At 34.5% G+C, this 16,636-nt stretch overlaps 1 protein-coding gene across 5 annotated transcripts; it reads left to right on the top strand.

Moving 5' to 3' along the window:
• Positions 1 to 430: 430 nt before the first annotated feature.
• On the top strand, positions 431 to 10,828 carry LOC113708910 (probable 3-hydroxyisobutyrate dehydrogenase, mitochondrial). Of its 5 annotated transcripts, none has more exons than XM_027231624.2 (10): positions 431 to 619; positions 1,297 to 1,390; positions 1,730 to 1,844; positions 3,248 to 3,398; positions 4,275 to 4,357; positions 5,729 to 5,824; positions 7,318 to 7,460; positions 7,872 to 7,956; positions 9,357 to 9,436; positions 10,457 to 10,828. In XM_027231624.2, exons 3-10 carry the CDS (start codon positions 1,743 to 1,745, stop codon positions 10,542 to 10,544), a joined length of 828 nt encoding a protein of 275 aa, XP_027087425.2. In that variant the 5' UTR covers positions 431 to 619; positions 1,297 to 1,390; positions 1,730 to 1,742; the 3' UTR covers positions 10,545 to 10,828. The 5 variants fall into 5 exon arrangements, with proteins under 5 accessions (XP_027087425.2, XP_027087424.2, XP_027087426.2 ...); XM_027231623.2 differs by having other exon boundaries at positions 1,297 to 1,385; XM_072065325.1 differs by lacking the exon at positions 431 to 619 and adding an exon at positions 625 to 705.
• Positions 10,829 to 16,636: the final 5,808 nt, after the last annotated feature.

The raw sequence follows: 16,636 nt of genomic DNA on the forward strand, positions 1-16,636 counted from the left end.
TAGGTTTAGGGTTTCTCTCTCAGTTTCTTTCATCCGCTCCAGATTGACTCATTGCATCTGTAACTTTTCACATAATATATATGAGGGTATTTTGGTATTTCATATTATTACCGGCTCCCCAGCCGGTTAGCAGGTAAAATCCAAACAAGGCCAAAACACGGGGTTAAGTGGGAATTTCTAAATAATGAGGAGGTTTCGTGTCAATTTCCTTAATCACAGGGGGGTTTTATGTACTTTACCCAAAGATCAATGAAAGTACTCTAATGTTCTGACAAAAAAAAAAGAGAGTATCCCATTGGATACATCTTATTAAATGTATGACTAATTGATAATATTTTTAAGAATCAGACCTGCAAATTGAGATTCTATTATGAGTCCAAGGACCAATTCAACAATATCGAAACTTTAAATCTTAACTATAAATATGAAATTGACCTTTGTTTATTTTTTGGGTCAAAGCAAACAAGACCGTAAAGTAACTCTTAGCTCAGCAATGGCGATTTCCAGATTAAGCTTTTTACTTCATCAGCAGCTCCAAAAATATACTTCTTCTCTTCGTCACTTGTCTTATTCCAACCGCTCATTTTGTTCAGCATCCAATCTTCGCTCTCACTTTCAAGTAAGCTCCGCTCCTGAATTCCTGAAAAAAAATTTGTATATGATCAGTAATGCTATGTTTCAACTGTTGCTAAAACTTTAGAAAAGGTTGAATCACAAGTTTCTTGCTTCGTTTAAAAATCAGAGGGCAATTAAACTCATGTTTTATTGTTTGATGGCTATGCTCTAGTGTGTTTCTGCCGGAAGTTTAATGGGATGGATTTTTTTGTTTAATCAATGGAAATTAATTACGCATGTAAGAATTATTGTGGATTCTTTTATTCAGAATGCTTCAAGTTCTTGGACTCATGGGATTAAAAATTCATGTTTGATTTGCTAACATCTTTGAAAATTGAGCTTGCAAGAGATTCAGTAATTTTTGCCTGGATCAAATTTTGTTGAAGAAAGAGTGTAGTTTGGTTCCTTAATCTGGTGTAAATTTTTTTGGCATACATTTACAACTCCGGAATCATCAATCTTTAGATAGAGCTGTAGAGTAAATTGTTCTCTTTTTCTAGTATCTTCCTCAGTAACCTTATGTCTTATTTCTGTTTTCATTTTTGTTTACCATTTCTTGAGTGGTTGAACGGCAATTAAATTTGACAAACATGATACTGATTCGAGAAGTATCTTTTTAAGGGCATTATGTGCTAAATTTTTTTGATTTGTCTTTGTTGATCTTTTATTTTGTTGTTGCAGAGAATTGGATTTATTGGTTTAGGAAATATGGGATCCCGAATGGCTAATAATTTGATTGAGGATGGATACAATCTCACCGTTCATGATGTGTAACGTACTTTGCTCTGTTCATTTGACTGTTTATCTGCATCTTGACTTGTTTTCAGTTTGTAGTGAGAGTTCAACTTCTTGTTCCTTATTGCAATTGCCTGTTCTGCTGCATCCAGCTGTTGTTGTCTGGTCTTGCCATCCTCCTTTCCTGTTGTTGTTCTAATCAAAAGATGCTTATGATTTAATTTATTTTCCAAACGCAATGGAGATTTAGTGCATATATAATCATGCTTTTACGTGTTGAGTGTACTCCTTTATTTTGAATAACAAGACCACATTTTTGTTAAGCATGTGTTCATCCTTTATTTTTCAATTTTTTTTCTTTTCCAAAATTTTTCTCCAGAGACCACAATGCCATGAAGATTTTCTCAGAGAGGGGGATTCTTACAAAAGAGTCACCTTTTGAAGTTGCGGATAGTAGTGACGTCTTGATCACAATGTTGCCTTCTTCAAACCATGTGAGTATGAAGCTATATTTTGCTTTATTCTCAGAATTTTCTAGGCATTAGGGATGTAGGGAATATTAGGAACAAATTATTCAAACCCAAAGACTCAAACTAGAAGCACTAAAATCAATTTCTATCTCAACTAAGGAGAGTATTTTGTATCACATAACTGATACATGCCATTCAAATGACTTCATTCTGGCACAAACCAACAATTAATCAAGTAAAGGCCAGAAAGCAAAAGACTCTTTGAACTCTATCTCGTCAAAAACTCGGATAGGGAAGCCCTTCCAAAATGAATGGACGTAAAACTAATTGGAAAAATCTCTTGAAAAATTTGATAAGATGTTTCCTGATGAAGAAGCAGACTTACAGCTTAAAGCAATGAAAGCATGGACACTTCAAAATGAATCTCAAAATCAGCTTCAAATCGTAGGCGTCCAAAAATTGTTGTCCTCACTAGAAGTGCCAACATAGGATAAGTACTGAGGATCATGTTGACTTGCAGAAGAAGAGAAAAACGTATACCAGTGAATTTCAAAGAAGCGAAAGCTAAAGCATAAAGGTGAACAAAAAAAATCCTCTGCTCTGAAGAAGTGGATTCCATTAATTATGATGACAGGCATTTCAGAATTTCAAATTGTTAAAAGTAGGATTTGGATGTCTGTATGCTGCAATTGTAACAGAAAAACATTATATTTGGTAGCCTATGGAAACAATGTTGACAGGTGGTTTCTCATATTTTTATCACTTCAATTCTTTATGGCGTTTGTAAGGTGTTATGTGGCAATAAGAGCTAAAGCTACTAGTTTCTTTAAGATCTAGTATGCATGTATCATAAATGCTAACCAATTCTTCAAGTAAACTAACTAAGACAGATGCACCATAAGCTCTTTCAATTGTTTAAGATCTTGGCATAAGCTGGTTGTGATGCCTGGTTTGTGCTGCTGTCATTTACTTATGTCTGATACTCCCCACCTTCCCATTAGTTATCAGACGAATGAAAACCTTGGTGCAAGACCCCCTGGCAGTCCTGCTATGACTGTCAACAAGAGTGTAAAATACCTCTTGTGTGCCAAGGAAACCCTTTTCAGTCAGCAAGACTGTATGAGGTATGTAATTGTCCCTCTTAGAAGAATTTAACTGGTTGTTTACAGTGTTGGTGTGACCAACTATTGGTTCTGGGTTTTGCCACTTATTTCTTCCCATTAGTTGAACTGCTTCAGGGCAGTTTCAGCATGTGTTTTGGGTAACATTTTCTATTTTCTAATAATTCAATAATTCTACCAGACTGATTCCACACAATGTGCCTCATGTTTGCCAGGCTCTGTAATCTCAACATTAAATTTCTACTCCTGAAAGGTTATTTTGCTTTGCACTATCTTATGTTCTATTATACTGTTCTTATTGTGTAGGTATTGGATGTTTACACTGGACGAAATGGTTTGCTCAGCCATGGTAATACTCTTGGACCGTGGTTGTTCATAGATTCATCAACAATTGACCCTCAAACATCAAGAAAGCTCTCTGCCACCATAGCTGATTGTTCTCTGAAAAGGAAAAGAGGTACACCTTACAAAGTTCTGTATGCTTTCATACCATTACCTAAACCCTGGGTCAACAGATATTTAAACAGTATTAACCTTTAATTATTATCTACCTCCACGGTGTAATCTTTATCTGTGATTGTCCAAGCTCTGAGTGATTTATGTAAACAAGTTTTCCTGGGAATGACAGAAGAGACCCAACTAAGAGGATGACGAATCATTGGGGAAATGCATTAAAGCTTCACAAAGTAAAGAGCTTTACATGTTTCCTAAGTATGCCTGCTTCATGAGGCTTATGATCAACCTTTGAGAAAGAAAGAGGAAAGTTAAAAAATTTCAGTTTGAAAGAAAACTTACGCCTGAGTAGTCTGCCTTCTTTCTTCTAGTTGATGTCATGCACTTAATCTTCGCAAGCTAACTCATTGTGTGCTGTCTTTATTTAGTTCCATACATGTTTGAACAAATCAGATATCCTGCATGACCTGTCAATGAAATGAGTTCTGGAACATTCTTTCCTATGGTATTATTCAGTTTCATCCTTATGATGATTAGCCAACAAAAATCGAAATGTAATTCTTTTTTTTTTTTAGTTTTGGGAGGGCAGGTGGGGAGGGGGGGGGGGAATATCTTTTAGGGAACACTTGTTGTTTTTTCAACTAATAAATGGATCTACCATAACATTTGTTCACTTGAATATCCACGAAGAAATTTTATTAGTGCTGTGTATATGCACATTTCACACACCAGTATGTGGTTTTATTGTCTACAGGCATTCGTGTGTTCTGTTCTCTTCCTATAAAAATGCATTTACATGTTTTTGCATAAAAACAACACCTAGGTGCGCAAGATAATTGTCATTTTCTGTAATTGATTAAACTTGCTACATCTTACACAGATGGTTTTGAGGTTCCGGCCATGTTGGATGCTCCTGTATCCGGAGGTGTTCTTGCTGCTCAAGCTGGAACACTTACTTTCATGGTAGTTTTCTGTATTCTTATAAGCATTTAAAACTTTCATAGAGCAATGGTCTGGTACACACGCTTGTGGGGAAGCAAGTCTAGTTTCTTTGAAGGGGTTATGCCCTGAGTAAACTTGTTATCAATTAAAAATAGCTATCTTTGTTCCAAAGCACTTTCTGAACCATAAAAACAAATCTGTAATCACAAGCTTTTCTACATGGGACTATGCTTGATTTTTTCCTTAATTATAGGTGCAATGGTGTAAACAGACGCTTAAAGCAATTAACCTCTTTTTAAGATACACTTTCAATTTACTTATTCGTTTCAGGATTGTCTAAGTGCTTATAGTTTGGGATGTTCATAGGCTGTGAGCAAACAGCAACGTGTTACTTTTATCTTGGACACATACCAGTATGTCCATTAAACTATTCCGTTTGCTTGCCATCAAGTCGGGCAAATTGTTTGAAGGAGAAGATAAGTGCCTGCATGGACACAACAGATAGTGTTGCTGAGTTGGCATTACCTGCTGACCTACAGAAAATATGAATTGGGGATTGACAACCTGGGAACATGCTCAATGTTTACCCCATCAGTTAAAATTTACCGGGACCATTTTTATATAACTGAGTATCTGTCATTTGTTTTGCTTCTCTACTTATACCTGTTGGATAGTTTGAATTGACAATTCAGACCTATCCTAATGCACCCAGATTTCTGTAAATGTAAAACTAAATAGTGCAAAACATCAGCTCTTAGTTAAGTCCCTGGTGACTCAGCTCTATGGTTTGATAAATCATTTCAATATTGGCAGTGTAGAAGTGTGAACTTGACTTCCTATTTTCTGGAATTCAACCTCATGGCTTTCTGGTGGCTTTTTGGTGAAATACTTTTTGCTTTTAAGCTGGATGTCATTGTCTGACTTTTACATGAGTTAATTTTGAAACTGAAACATCTAATAATTTAAATATGGAAGTCAATAACATGGGGAGACCACTTTTTAGTTTATTTAATTTTGAAGATATGTTATAACATGTGGAAGGGTTTGCTTTTGCTGGTGTGCAGGGTATTGAAAGAGAATTATCTTAGGATCAAAAGTTTCATTTAAGGAAAGCAGCCCAGAAAGGAAAATATGACATTCACTTTTGGAACAGAGGGAGAGTTTAAACTCATATGACTCAAATTGAAGATGTCATTGAATGTTGTGCTTATCAATCTATTTTTCTGTTCTGTCAGTTTGTATATTTGTATGCAGAATAATATTTCCTCGTTACATGGATAGGTGTCAATTTTTTCTTGTTTTTGAGTGACTAATTTTCAAAATTTTTGTGGCTTTATAGACTGACTCATATGAGTTCTTGTACTAATCAACATCTTATGATGTGTCGTTCAGGTGGGTGGCTTGGAGGAAGCTTATGTGGCTGCAAAACCCTTATTTCTCTCAATGGGGAAAAGCACAATATATTGTGGTGGAGCAGGAAATGGTTCAGTACGTGTTAGCATTTCCTAAGATACTGCAATCAAACACTCCGAATCCAAAAGCTTTGTGTTGATAGCTTAAATTCTGACTTTGTTAAGCTTCCATTGTATGCTCCAGATGCCTCTTGCACTGATAACTTTGCGTTCATTATTATTATGCAAAAAGATGAAGAGGATATATGACATTGGAAAACTGAAAAAAATTAACTTGATGCAAATTGCTTTTGATTGGTCTTCAGCTTTGTATGTTCATTTCATAAGGCCATACTAACATCCCATCCCCATGGATCCCCTGGCCAGGTTATCTGTAGGTGGTTTTGAATCATAGTTTATGGAACATATTAGGATTTTTGCCTAAGAGGATGATTTGTGGCACCCGCTGGTTCAATTCATAAATGAGCAGATATGTCTGTTTTTGGAGAAAGAAGACTAATTGAGTCTTTAAAGGTTGAAGTATATTAGTGTCAAATTGTGAAAGTCCACATCATTTGTGGACTTGGTTCATTTAGTCTTTAAAGGTTGAAGTATATTAGTGTCAAAATGTGCAAGTCCACATCATTTGTGGACTTGGTTCATTCTGACTCAATTCCATTCTATTCAAGTGAGGTTACTGCCCGTTGCATGTGAACATGCATAAAGACTACGGAAAGTTTCTTGAGTAGTGGACCAAAATCATCTGAGAAAGGCTTGCTCACTACACATAACGCTGTTCTAAGATGATAAGATCATCACCAACATGGACAAAACATTTGTCCGGACAATCTGAAAATGGAAATTGAGTGGCATTTACGGGAGAAGACTGCTAATTCAACTAAATATGTTCCAGGTCTTCTGTTCTTCCAGCAGAGGACTACCAAAGGAACTGAATGCCAATTCGTTTATGGAAATCATCATATATTCAAACAGGACAAGAAAAGATGATTGAGAATCTTTAGATAATGTCATTTTTTGCTGTAAAATGAGAAAAATTGTGAGCATATAAACATGAAATTTCTAAGCTGCTCCTGCTGTTGCATTTCCTAGATTTTATAGGCTCTAAATCACATGAGTGGACGTCTAGGTTCTGTGATATAGTTGCTATTAGTTTGATGCATTTTATAAACCTAGCTTGGAAGCAACAAGAAGTCAACAATTACGGGTTTTGCAGATTAACACAGAGATGGACAGCGAGTGCAATGTAATAACAAGCTCTCTATTAAATTGTTTTAACACGCTAATAGTCCATAAGAGTGCAGGAAAAGATATCTGTTACTGATCTCAGTTTTACATTTCAAGTCAGATAAATTGTCAATGAATATACAGGACAAAATCTACAGATATATAAAAAAGCCACGAAATCCTTTACCTTCATTTTTGTTAAGTTTGTGTAATCTAGTTTCCTTGGCAACCATGATTCATGCATGTCTTAAAAGTTTTTGGTGGTTGTCCTTGTTGAAAACTAAAATCTCTTTTGCAATTAGGTATTGTCAATTAAAATTCCATTTACTTTCCCTTTCTATTAAGGCAGCAAAGATCTGTAACAATTTGGCAATGGCTGTCAGTATGCTTGGTGTATCAGAGGCCCTTGCTTTAGGTCAGAAATTGGGTATTGCTGCCAGTACTCTGACCAAGATATTCAATTCTTCAAGTGCTCGCTGTTGGAGTAGGTATTGCATTTACATTTGGATTCCTTCTAAGACATACTTCAAACTTATAGCACTTGCTTTCAGTTTGAGCTACGGCTGGCTTTTCTGACAAAACATGCTAAACTGGCATGATCATGATAAGTTAATTGATATGATGAAAAGTGCTTCGTTTTGTGCTTCCTTCTTCAAAGATGGTCTATAACCAACCGGGGTTCAGGCAGAATTTGTTGTGGTATTATGTTGTATTATGTTGCTCTCAGATGGCTATACAGGAAAAGGATCCCTAATTCCTAAAGCTAACTGCTTTGTGATGGCATGAAAATAAAAAGACATTAACTTAACGCTAGGCATATGAAGTTGATTCTGTAGTCCATGATAGTTTTCACCAAAATCATACTGTTTTCTAATTACACATCTATATAAATATTACAGTGATACTTACAATCCAGTACCTGGAGTGATGGATGGGGTGCCTGCTTCAAGGAACTATGATGGTGGGTTTGCATCAAAGTTGATGGTACGCAGATTTCTCCCCTGATAGTGTGATAATTCAATTCTATATTCTTTGTCAATTCAATGAATTTTTTTTTCTCTTTGTCTTGTCTAAGGTATAAAATTATTATTATTATTTTTTTAGTTTTGAAATAGAGTTGCACTTGAGGCCAAATCATGGTTTAGTCTGGAGTTCAATCTTTCATTAACTGACATATAGCAGTATCATTCTCTTTCAATTAAGCATAATGCTAGAGAAATTAGAGGAGTTGATAAAGAGGTAAACTTTATACTTTCTGGGAATTCATTAGATGTAAACATACAATCTTTTGCTTAAGACGGTGTAGCCCCATGGTAAACACAAAATGCAGAGACTGTATTATGCATGAAGGTTAACTAGGGCTGCTGGTATGGTTCTCTAAACTGGTCAATTCTTTTGCTCTTACGACAGCAGGAAATGCTGAATATGGATGTTTAGAAAGAATGAACATGAAGATCTCTGTGTTTTTTGTTCATTGTTTGTGAGTGTTTACAGGTGGAGAGGCAAAGATTGCGCTTATTGTATGTGCATGTGGAATGAAGGAAAGGGGCAACACTAAACAGTTGTGTTGCCATATTTCCAACAAGTCTTAATTGAAGCTCAATTTGATAACTTTAGTAATACATTGTAGAAGTTGATTTTACAACCTTACAAGTTAATCTAGGGCCTGCTAAGAAAAACTTATCTGGTAAAAGACTGAATCCTCAGCATACTGAACAATGTCTTATTATTATTATTATTTTTGTGTGTGTTTGGTGGGGGGGGGGGGGGGGGGTTGGTGGTTGGTGGTGCAGGCTATGGCCATCAGTGATGCATTGAAGAACTGCGGTATGCATATTCATGTAATATATTAAGTTTGTAACCAATACAAAACCAGGTAAAACTGGGAGAGTGTGAGCTAGTATATATGGGTTTGAGTTTGACAAGAAAGCTAATCCACTTTTCTGTTCTTTCTTTCATTTGCTATGTCCGAATTTTTGGGGAGCCTGTAGTATTTGTCTCCTCTTTTGTCTCCAATCCTATGAAATTTGTTTAGTACAAAGAAATCATTCCTTGTCCTGTTCAGGAGAGATAGCCCTTCTACCAACTCTCACATTGTATCTTGCCCCGTGATTTGTTTGGAATAAACAAGATATGTTATGGTCAGATGGTAAATGTAGAATCGCTTGTCAGTTAAAGGAAACTGTAACTAGGGAAGAGCCAATTCACACCAAGGTCCTGGACACTATCTTCTTCCGTCTCTTGGGGTTTCCAAAATTGCATGCTTAAATTGTAGTTTGTCCCTATGTGCATTACTTGTGCATAAAAAATTTGCTTTTGTAACAATCTTTGCTAATATCTTCTTTCACGATTAAATTTACTTATTTTTTATTTTTTTGTTTCAGGCTAAAGATCTAAATCTTGCTACAGAATCAGCCAAAGAAGTAGGTTTGGAATTTCCACTGACATCTCAAGCAGAAAAGATGTGAGCATTCCCTTATCATAACAATGCTATGGATTTCTTAGTTCAATTACCTCTTATAATCATTTGATTTAAGTTGAGACAGTAAGTTCCTTAACCATAACTCAATTTTAGATGGATAATATGTCAAATTGTCAATAGATACTAAAAAACTAGGGACCATAACGTACCTTTGTTCGGATGGTATAGCTATTGAGATGAGCAATCTGGTTTCTATAATACTGCTTTAGTAAAACATTTAGAGCCTATGTAATTGATTAGAACAATAGGGGTAAGGAGAAAAGCAACTTGCATTTGCTGAAGTTGCTGATCATTTGATTTTTCTGGTCAGAACATTAACAGATGTGCCAATTTGTTTACTGTGCCACAGCCCACTGATGCTAACTGCATTGACTTCAATAAAAACAATGGTAATGATAGTATGTCGCCCAGGCCATTGTGTATCAACCAAACAAATTCCAACTGTTTGACAGGGTATATCATGGTGTTAGAACTTGTCAACAATGCCCTAGTCTTAGCTGTAGACCAAATCTGGCTCTAGCATCACTTTTTTACTGTGTTAAGAAAGTGGTGGATGAAAGGTTATGTGACTGTCGATAATGGCCTCTTCACTCAGCTCTTATGAATTGCAATCCAAATGTCAAAAAGTGACGCTAATTCAATAAGCTTAGGCTGTGAACAGATATCTAATATGTGTACATGCATCCATTTTGCTTCTCTACGTGCTAAAATACGAAATGCTGCTGGAAATTGTTATGGGGCCTCTCATCATGCACACAATAGTTTGGTGGATCGTTTCAATGATGTCAAGATTGTGCCAACTGTAAAACTCTCTCAGAGTCCATGCTGATTGATACTTACTGAAGCCGCTTTTAGAACATTATTTCCTTTTGTTTCTTATTGCTTCAAAGAGGAAAAAAATTCTGGGGAATCTTTAACTTAGGATGACATGTTAAGATCCTACTTCTGGAATGGAAGTTTGAATTTCAATGACGGTACTAACATGACATTTTTCCTCCCCAGATTCACTCAGCTTTGCAATGATGGGCATGGAATGAAGGACTTCTCATGCGTCTTCCGCCACTATTACCCTGGAAACGATGAGCTATAGTTTTGTTATCTGAAAGAAAATTTCATTTCCTACAACATCTTTTATCCAGATTCAGATCCCAGTATTTTTCACAAACTCAATCTAATACTTATCTGCAGTGTATGGCCATGATTAAACATGATCAAGGACATCTTAAGTGTGGCAACACTTATTTACATCTCCTTTTCTGTATGAGCAGCTAGTGCAGTTTACTTGCAATCATGCTTGAATGAGTTTTCACATATAGTACAGCTTTCTTCTGCACTATGAATCTCTTTAAATATAAGCATTCTTTTGTTGGTGGAGCTCTTGTTTTGTTTTTTAAAGCTGTTTTTCAAAGCAAAACCTAGATCTTAACCCTTCAATGTATGTACAAGGTCCTTTTAGTCGCTCTATTAACTAGCTGAACTTGCAGCCTTGCTATGTTCTTGAATTGCTGTGACGATTGTCAATATGGTCAGTATACGTCCTCTAGTATTAACTTTTGATAATTTTTACCTCTTCTGGAGACTTTAAGCCTGTTATTTGCATGTTTGAGCCACTATTATTGTTATAACATGTTTTTCCCCCTCTTTAATGTTTCCCCTCTCTTTAACTTTGCTGTGTTTGTGAGAGATATATGCTTCTCTTATTTGAGAGAACTCGAGCGGCTATAGGGGTATGGAAGCACCACTTGAAACCTCCATTTCATGAACTCTCCAAGATGTGTTTGGACTAAAATCTTTCAGTAGGTTTTGTAGATAATGAATACTTTGAAGAAGTATTTTTAGTCAATTGGTCAAAATTGAAATGAAAAATTATGCAATTCTTATTGAATAAAATAATTTTTTTGATAATATTACAAGGAACCAGAAATAGTGGGAGCAATATAGAAATGGATTACAATTTAACAAATATTTCCTATCAGCTCAGCTAACAAGGATGTTAGAAATGTGACCATGAGATTTCTATTTTCCTCTCAGACCCTTCATTTTCCCTTCCCTGGTAATTTTAGAATCTCCCTTGGATTCAAAACCAAAACACACCCTTGTATATTCAAGTATTGGAGAAACTCCAGAAAGAGACATAGTTGAGAGATTTTTCGTTCTCATGTCAGTCTAAATCTATACATGTATCAAGTTCCATTCCTTTCCTCCATTGTTGAATACGAAGAATAGAAGAGGTTTTCTTTTGATTAAATAGGTTATAGTAATCCTTTATTGATTCTATTTTTAAATCATTTTCATATATTTATTTCTTTGACACAGTATTCTCGGGTACTTTATTCTTTTACTCTCCTTCCTAGTTCGACTCTCATTTTTCTAAAATCTAGTATTAATTTGATCATGATCTTACTCAATTGCTTCTAATTTTGCCCCCCAAAGTGTTAATTGGAAGGGCAACTCACTTATAATCCTCATGTAATTTTACATAATGTTAGATGACCTCCTAAAGTTTCAAAATAGCCATGTAACTCTCCTATGATTTTATGTAAAATAAAAATAAATGGAATAAACAACGCACTCTAAAAGCACGTGTGATAAAATCTTAATCTTCATGTAATTCACTTATGATATGTATAAATATTCACTTTATCTCTCTGTAATTTTTGCATTTATTCACGTAATCTCCCTATACTTTTATACCAGAAAATTAAATTGTCAATTGATTTAGCCTTTAAATAAGGGTACTATTGGTATTTCAAATGACAACATTACATGGGCTATTTTCTGTAAGTTTTCACTTTACATAAAACTATAGAGAGGTAAAGTGGATATTTTAATTTGAAACATTAGGGGGATTATGTGATAATAGATGAAACCACCGGGGGGTTATATGTAATTTATCCTAATTAGAATTGCATGTGTCATCTAAAAAATAATTGGACAAGGACTAATAATGGAAAAAAATTTTCCAAAGTTGTTTAACTTTGTATACGTAACAAATATTTTGGGACTTTAGAAAATGAAAAACATGGGACTTTCAATCACGAGGAAAGTAATGAGATTTCTTTGCAACTTCTAATTAGTTAGTTCTCATGGCTGGTTTGAAACAGTACTTCAGGCAAAGTGTCTTTTACATGTCTTGGCTCAAAGCGGTGACTTAAAAATCGTATAAATGTGTGATCAATAAAAAAGACATCGTATAATCTTTCATGCAAATCCTAGTAATTTGTTATATTTACTTTCACCTATAACTAGAGGTGGCAAATCAACCCACTTAACTAGATTTACCCATACCCGCTCATGAATAGATGGGTATGGGTATCTTAAATTTTTGTATATGGGTATAAATGGGTTATCCAATAATACCCATTTATTAAATGGGTATTATTAGGTAACCCATCAAATCCAATTAACCCATTTAAAATTCTCTTCCCCCCAAGTCTCTTCTTTTCCCCTACCTTTTTTTGTCAAGTTTTTCATTTTGTCATGATGTTAACATTATTATTATTATTATTATTTGTTGGTTTTATCTTATTATTTTATTTTTTCTTAGTTTGTTAATTTGCTCATTTTTTAGCATTACCAATTTATGATAAATTTTAGTCTATTTTCTTATCTTTATAAAATGAAATTTTAAATTTATATATGAAAAAAATGTTAGGGGTTCAAAATTTTTGGATTAAGTTTTTATATTAATTTTTATAGTACTTAATTCAAATTTTTATATTCGTATTATTCAATTATTAAATAATAGGTAATTTTTTGATATAGAGTATAAATGAAAAAAATTGGTAATTAAGTTTATTGAACATTATAAGTAAATATTTAAAACTAATGATGGTATAAATTGATAACTTAGTTTGCAAAAATGAATTTAAATAAGTTTGCAAAAAGTTAAAATAAATGAGTTATAAATGGGTAATTGGGTTACCCAATTCATTTTTTGACTTACCCATTTATACCCATATAATTAAATGGGTATAAATGAGTTGACTCACTTATACCCATTACCCATTTTACCCAACCCAAACCCACCCAAGTCACCCATTTTGACACCTCTACCTATAACATATAGTTATAATGATGAAAAATGATATTAGCGCTCTTCATTTATTGTAATCACACTCTTCCTAATCATTGAGCTTTAGTTCAGTGACTACCAAAAAAGGATCTCTTTTTGGGCGTAGATGGGGGATTCAAACCTCACCTGCTTTGAAAAAAATTCAAAGATGGTGCTAGGGCACTCCTTTGATCCTTTGATTCAGTCAGTCTGTATACTTGCAGGCAAAAAAAAAAAATAATCACACTCTTGCTACCTATTTTTTCTATTATGTCCAGGCCGAACTTTCTTTGTCATGCCTGACTGTATCAAAACAAAAGAAGAAATTTATGACTGACCTTACCAAAGCCAAACTTCAAATACTCACATCCCTTGTTTCTTTTCAGCTTCCTATCTTCAAAATAGAACTCAGACCTTTCCAAAATAAATCTGGAGGCAACTCTCCAGTTGAATATATCGATGAATTAAGCAAATCTCAAAATAGAACTTAGGGCTTCCAAATCAACTCTGGAAGACAGCTCTCAAGTTGAAGATATTGATGAATTAAGCAAGGTTTGTGATCTGATTAAGTCCATGTAGAATTTTTAATTTTTTTAATCAATATTTGAATTCCTCACAGCCTACCAAAAAGTGCACATACTTCGTAGTTTCAAATTGTTTTCATATTTAATTTTTATTTTAAGTTCTTCAAAGATCTACATTTTTTCTTCTCCTGTCACCTAGCTAGAGATCATGAAAAGGTTAAAAGGCGGAGGATAAGTTGTGGAGAAGGGAGATGGAAGATAGATTTTATTTCTCACATCCACATTAGGAGGCAAACTAAAGTTTCAGTTTATAATGATTGCCTTTGTCAAAGGAGAAGCTTTCTAATTACCTAATCTCTGCAACATAACTCCTGAGATTAGTACAGGACTACAATAGGGTTGCCAAGCTAATTGACACTCGCTTATTAATTTTCTCGAAACTTGTCAATATTTAGCAAGATTAAGTGGCTAGTTTCAGTAGAAGCACTTCCAAACATACAAAAAAGGCAAGAAAATTTCAAAGCTTTCTGGTGTATTCCAACTTCAATATACCAAGAAATCTATGGAGCACCCAATCGAGAAATTTCTCCTGGCGATGTATTTGTGATAGTTTCTTGTCTTTTTCTTTTTTCGTTTGTTGGGTAAATTTGTGATAGTCATTGTAAGCTATCAATTTTTTCATCTTCTCGTTTTGTTTTTCCGATCATTGTTCCCTAACCTTAACCTCTTATCTTCTTGAAGGAACCCCAACAATGGAGATGACATGAGGTTGTTTACTTGCATGTGGAGGCTTAGAAGATCAAAGTGATAACATGAACAAGATACACAAAGGCAAGTATGCCAACTTATTCATTCTCTTCCAATAATTAGTGAATCTATGACTTATTCAAATAGACAAAGGCCCTCAAATGCAAAAAGAGAAAAGGATACAAGCCCACGCTTCGAGATCCATTAATTTTTGAGTTTGTCGAAAATGATCACAAGTATAATACACGTAAGAAAGTTAGACATAATTGTCGTACACATCTAAAATGTAAAAAAATTATAGCTTTTGCTTCTTTGTTGTTAGTCCGTATTACTTGTTTTCATTTCTCAAATCAAATTCTTATTTCAAGCTACAATTTTGCAGGTGCTTCATGAGCATATATAAGGTTACTAGTGCATTGTCTTGATACGAGAATTTGTTTTTGCTTTTGTTTTTTTTTTTTAAATATAAACGAGATGTCTCGAATTCGAAATTTCTTATTTATGGTACTCTCTCCTCTTCTATCATCTAACTCATCCCTCTCCTTATACGAGAATTTGTTTTCTTTTGATAGAAGCATACAATAGAGTTTCATTTTCATTATGGTGGCTAGATAAGCTGTTCTCAGTAGTATTTGATGCGTACCCTTTATCAGACGTTGTATTGAGTTTTTAATACTATTTAAGCTAGGCATTAAATTTAAGTGTTGGACGTTATATATGTTGCTGAAAATTGGTTTTTGGCATCTTGTAGCTTTGTAAATTTTTGTCTACATTGCTGAACAGAATTTTTAATTACATTGCTAAACATGCAAGAGAAACAGAGGATGTTTTGGTTTTGGTATGGCCATGCATAAATTGATTCTTTTATTTTGGGAAAGTCATGCACAAGAATTTAAGTTAGGCACAGACATTGCAGTCTCTTGGCTAGAAAAAATGGGTAGTGGAGTGTGGTTAACAAAAGGGGGAGTGCTAATCATTTTTTTCATACTATATATCACAAAATGTTATTCATTTTCTTTAGTTGTCTAGTTTAAATTTTGGGATAATTTCAGAAACCTCCTTTGAGATCTCTAACAATTTCAGGAATCTCTCCTTAGATTTCAAAAATTACACTCACCTCCCTTGCTTTCACTATTTATGCTTCAAAATAGGCCCAATAGGCTACCACTTCCTTCAAATATCCTAAACTTCCCTTTTTGTCCAAAAGATAAAAAGGAAAAATAAAAAGAGATTTGTTGATTGCCTTTCTTCCAACACCAAAGCCAACAAACTTTTTCTACCAAAAATAAAGGTTTGGAAAAAAAGTTCAACTATGATGATTGGCCTTCTTCCAAGCAATGCCACCACAAAAGCCAAGCAAACACCCCAATTTAAATCAAAATAAATTCCAATTCTAGCACTCCAAACACTACAACTTACTTTATGTCCAGTAGCCCAAACCCCTACATTTACTACACAAATCAATTAAATCCGTCACTTGGTGCTAAATTGGATAAACTCAACCTGAAATTTAACCAAAACTAACACTTCATCAACAATCAATAGCGCAACTTTTTCGTCTTCCTCTCTTTGTAGCCTCCTTTATTTTTTTTTTCAACCACCCATTTCTAAAGCCCATCCATCCCTTAAATTCTTGACTTTTGACATCACTAAGTTTTACCACCCATAATCAACCAACACTAGATAAAATAAATAGATGCAGAAAAATCAAACCCATTATACTTAGAATTAAAAGGATAAAAAGGATGAATCTAATCAAATTTGCGAAAAAAAGAGATGAGAATAGAGAAAAGAAGAAGAAAAAGAAGGGAAGGAGGGGATAAATACGGGCAAGGGATGATAGATAGAATTTGGTCT

This window comes from Coffea arabica, chromosome 9c (genome assembly GCF_036785885.1).
Source record: "Coffea arabica cultivar ET-39 chromosome 9c, Coffea Arabica ET-39 HiFi, whole genome shotgun sequence".
Lineage (NCBI taxonomy): Eukaryota > Viridiplantae > Streptophyta > Magnoliopsida > Gentianales > Rubiaceae > Coffea > Coffea arabica.

Coding starts and splice junctions, on each gene's coding strand:
- LOC113708910 (XM_027231623.2), top strand. CDS start 494: ATGGCGATTTCCAGATTAAGCTTTTTACTTCATCAGCAGCTCCAAAAA. Junction 3,399..4,274: donor TTCTCTGAAAAGGAAAAGAG/GTACACCTTACA, acceptor CATCTTACACAG/ATGGTTTTGAGGTTCCGGCC. Junction 5,825..7,317: donor GTGGAGCAGGAAATGGTTCA/GTACGTGTTAGC, acceptor CTTTCTATTAAG/GCAGCAAAGATCTGTAACAA.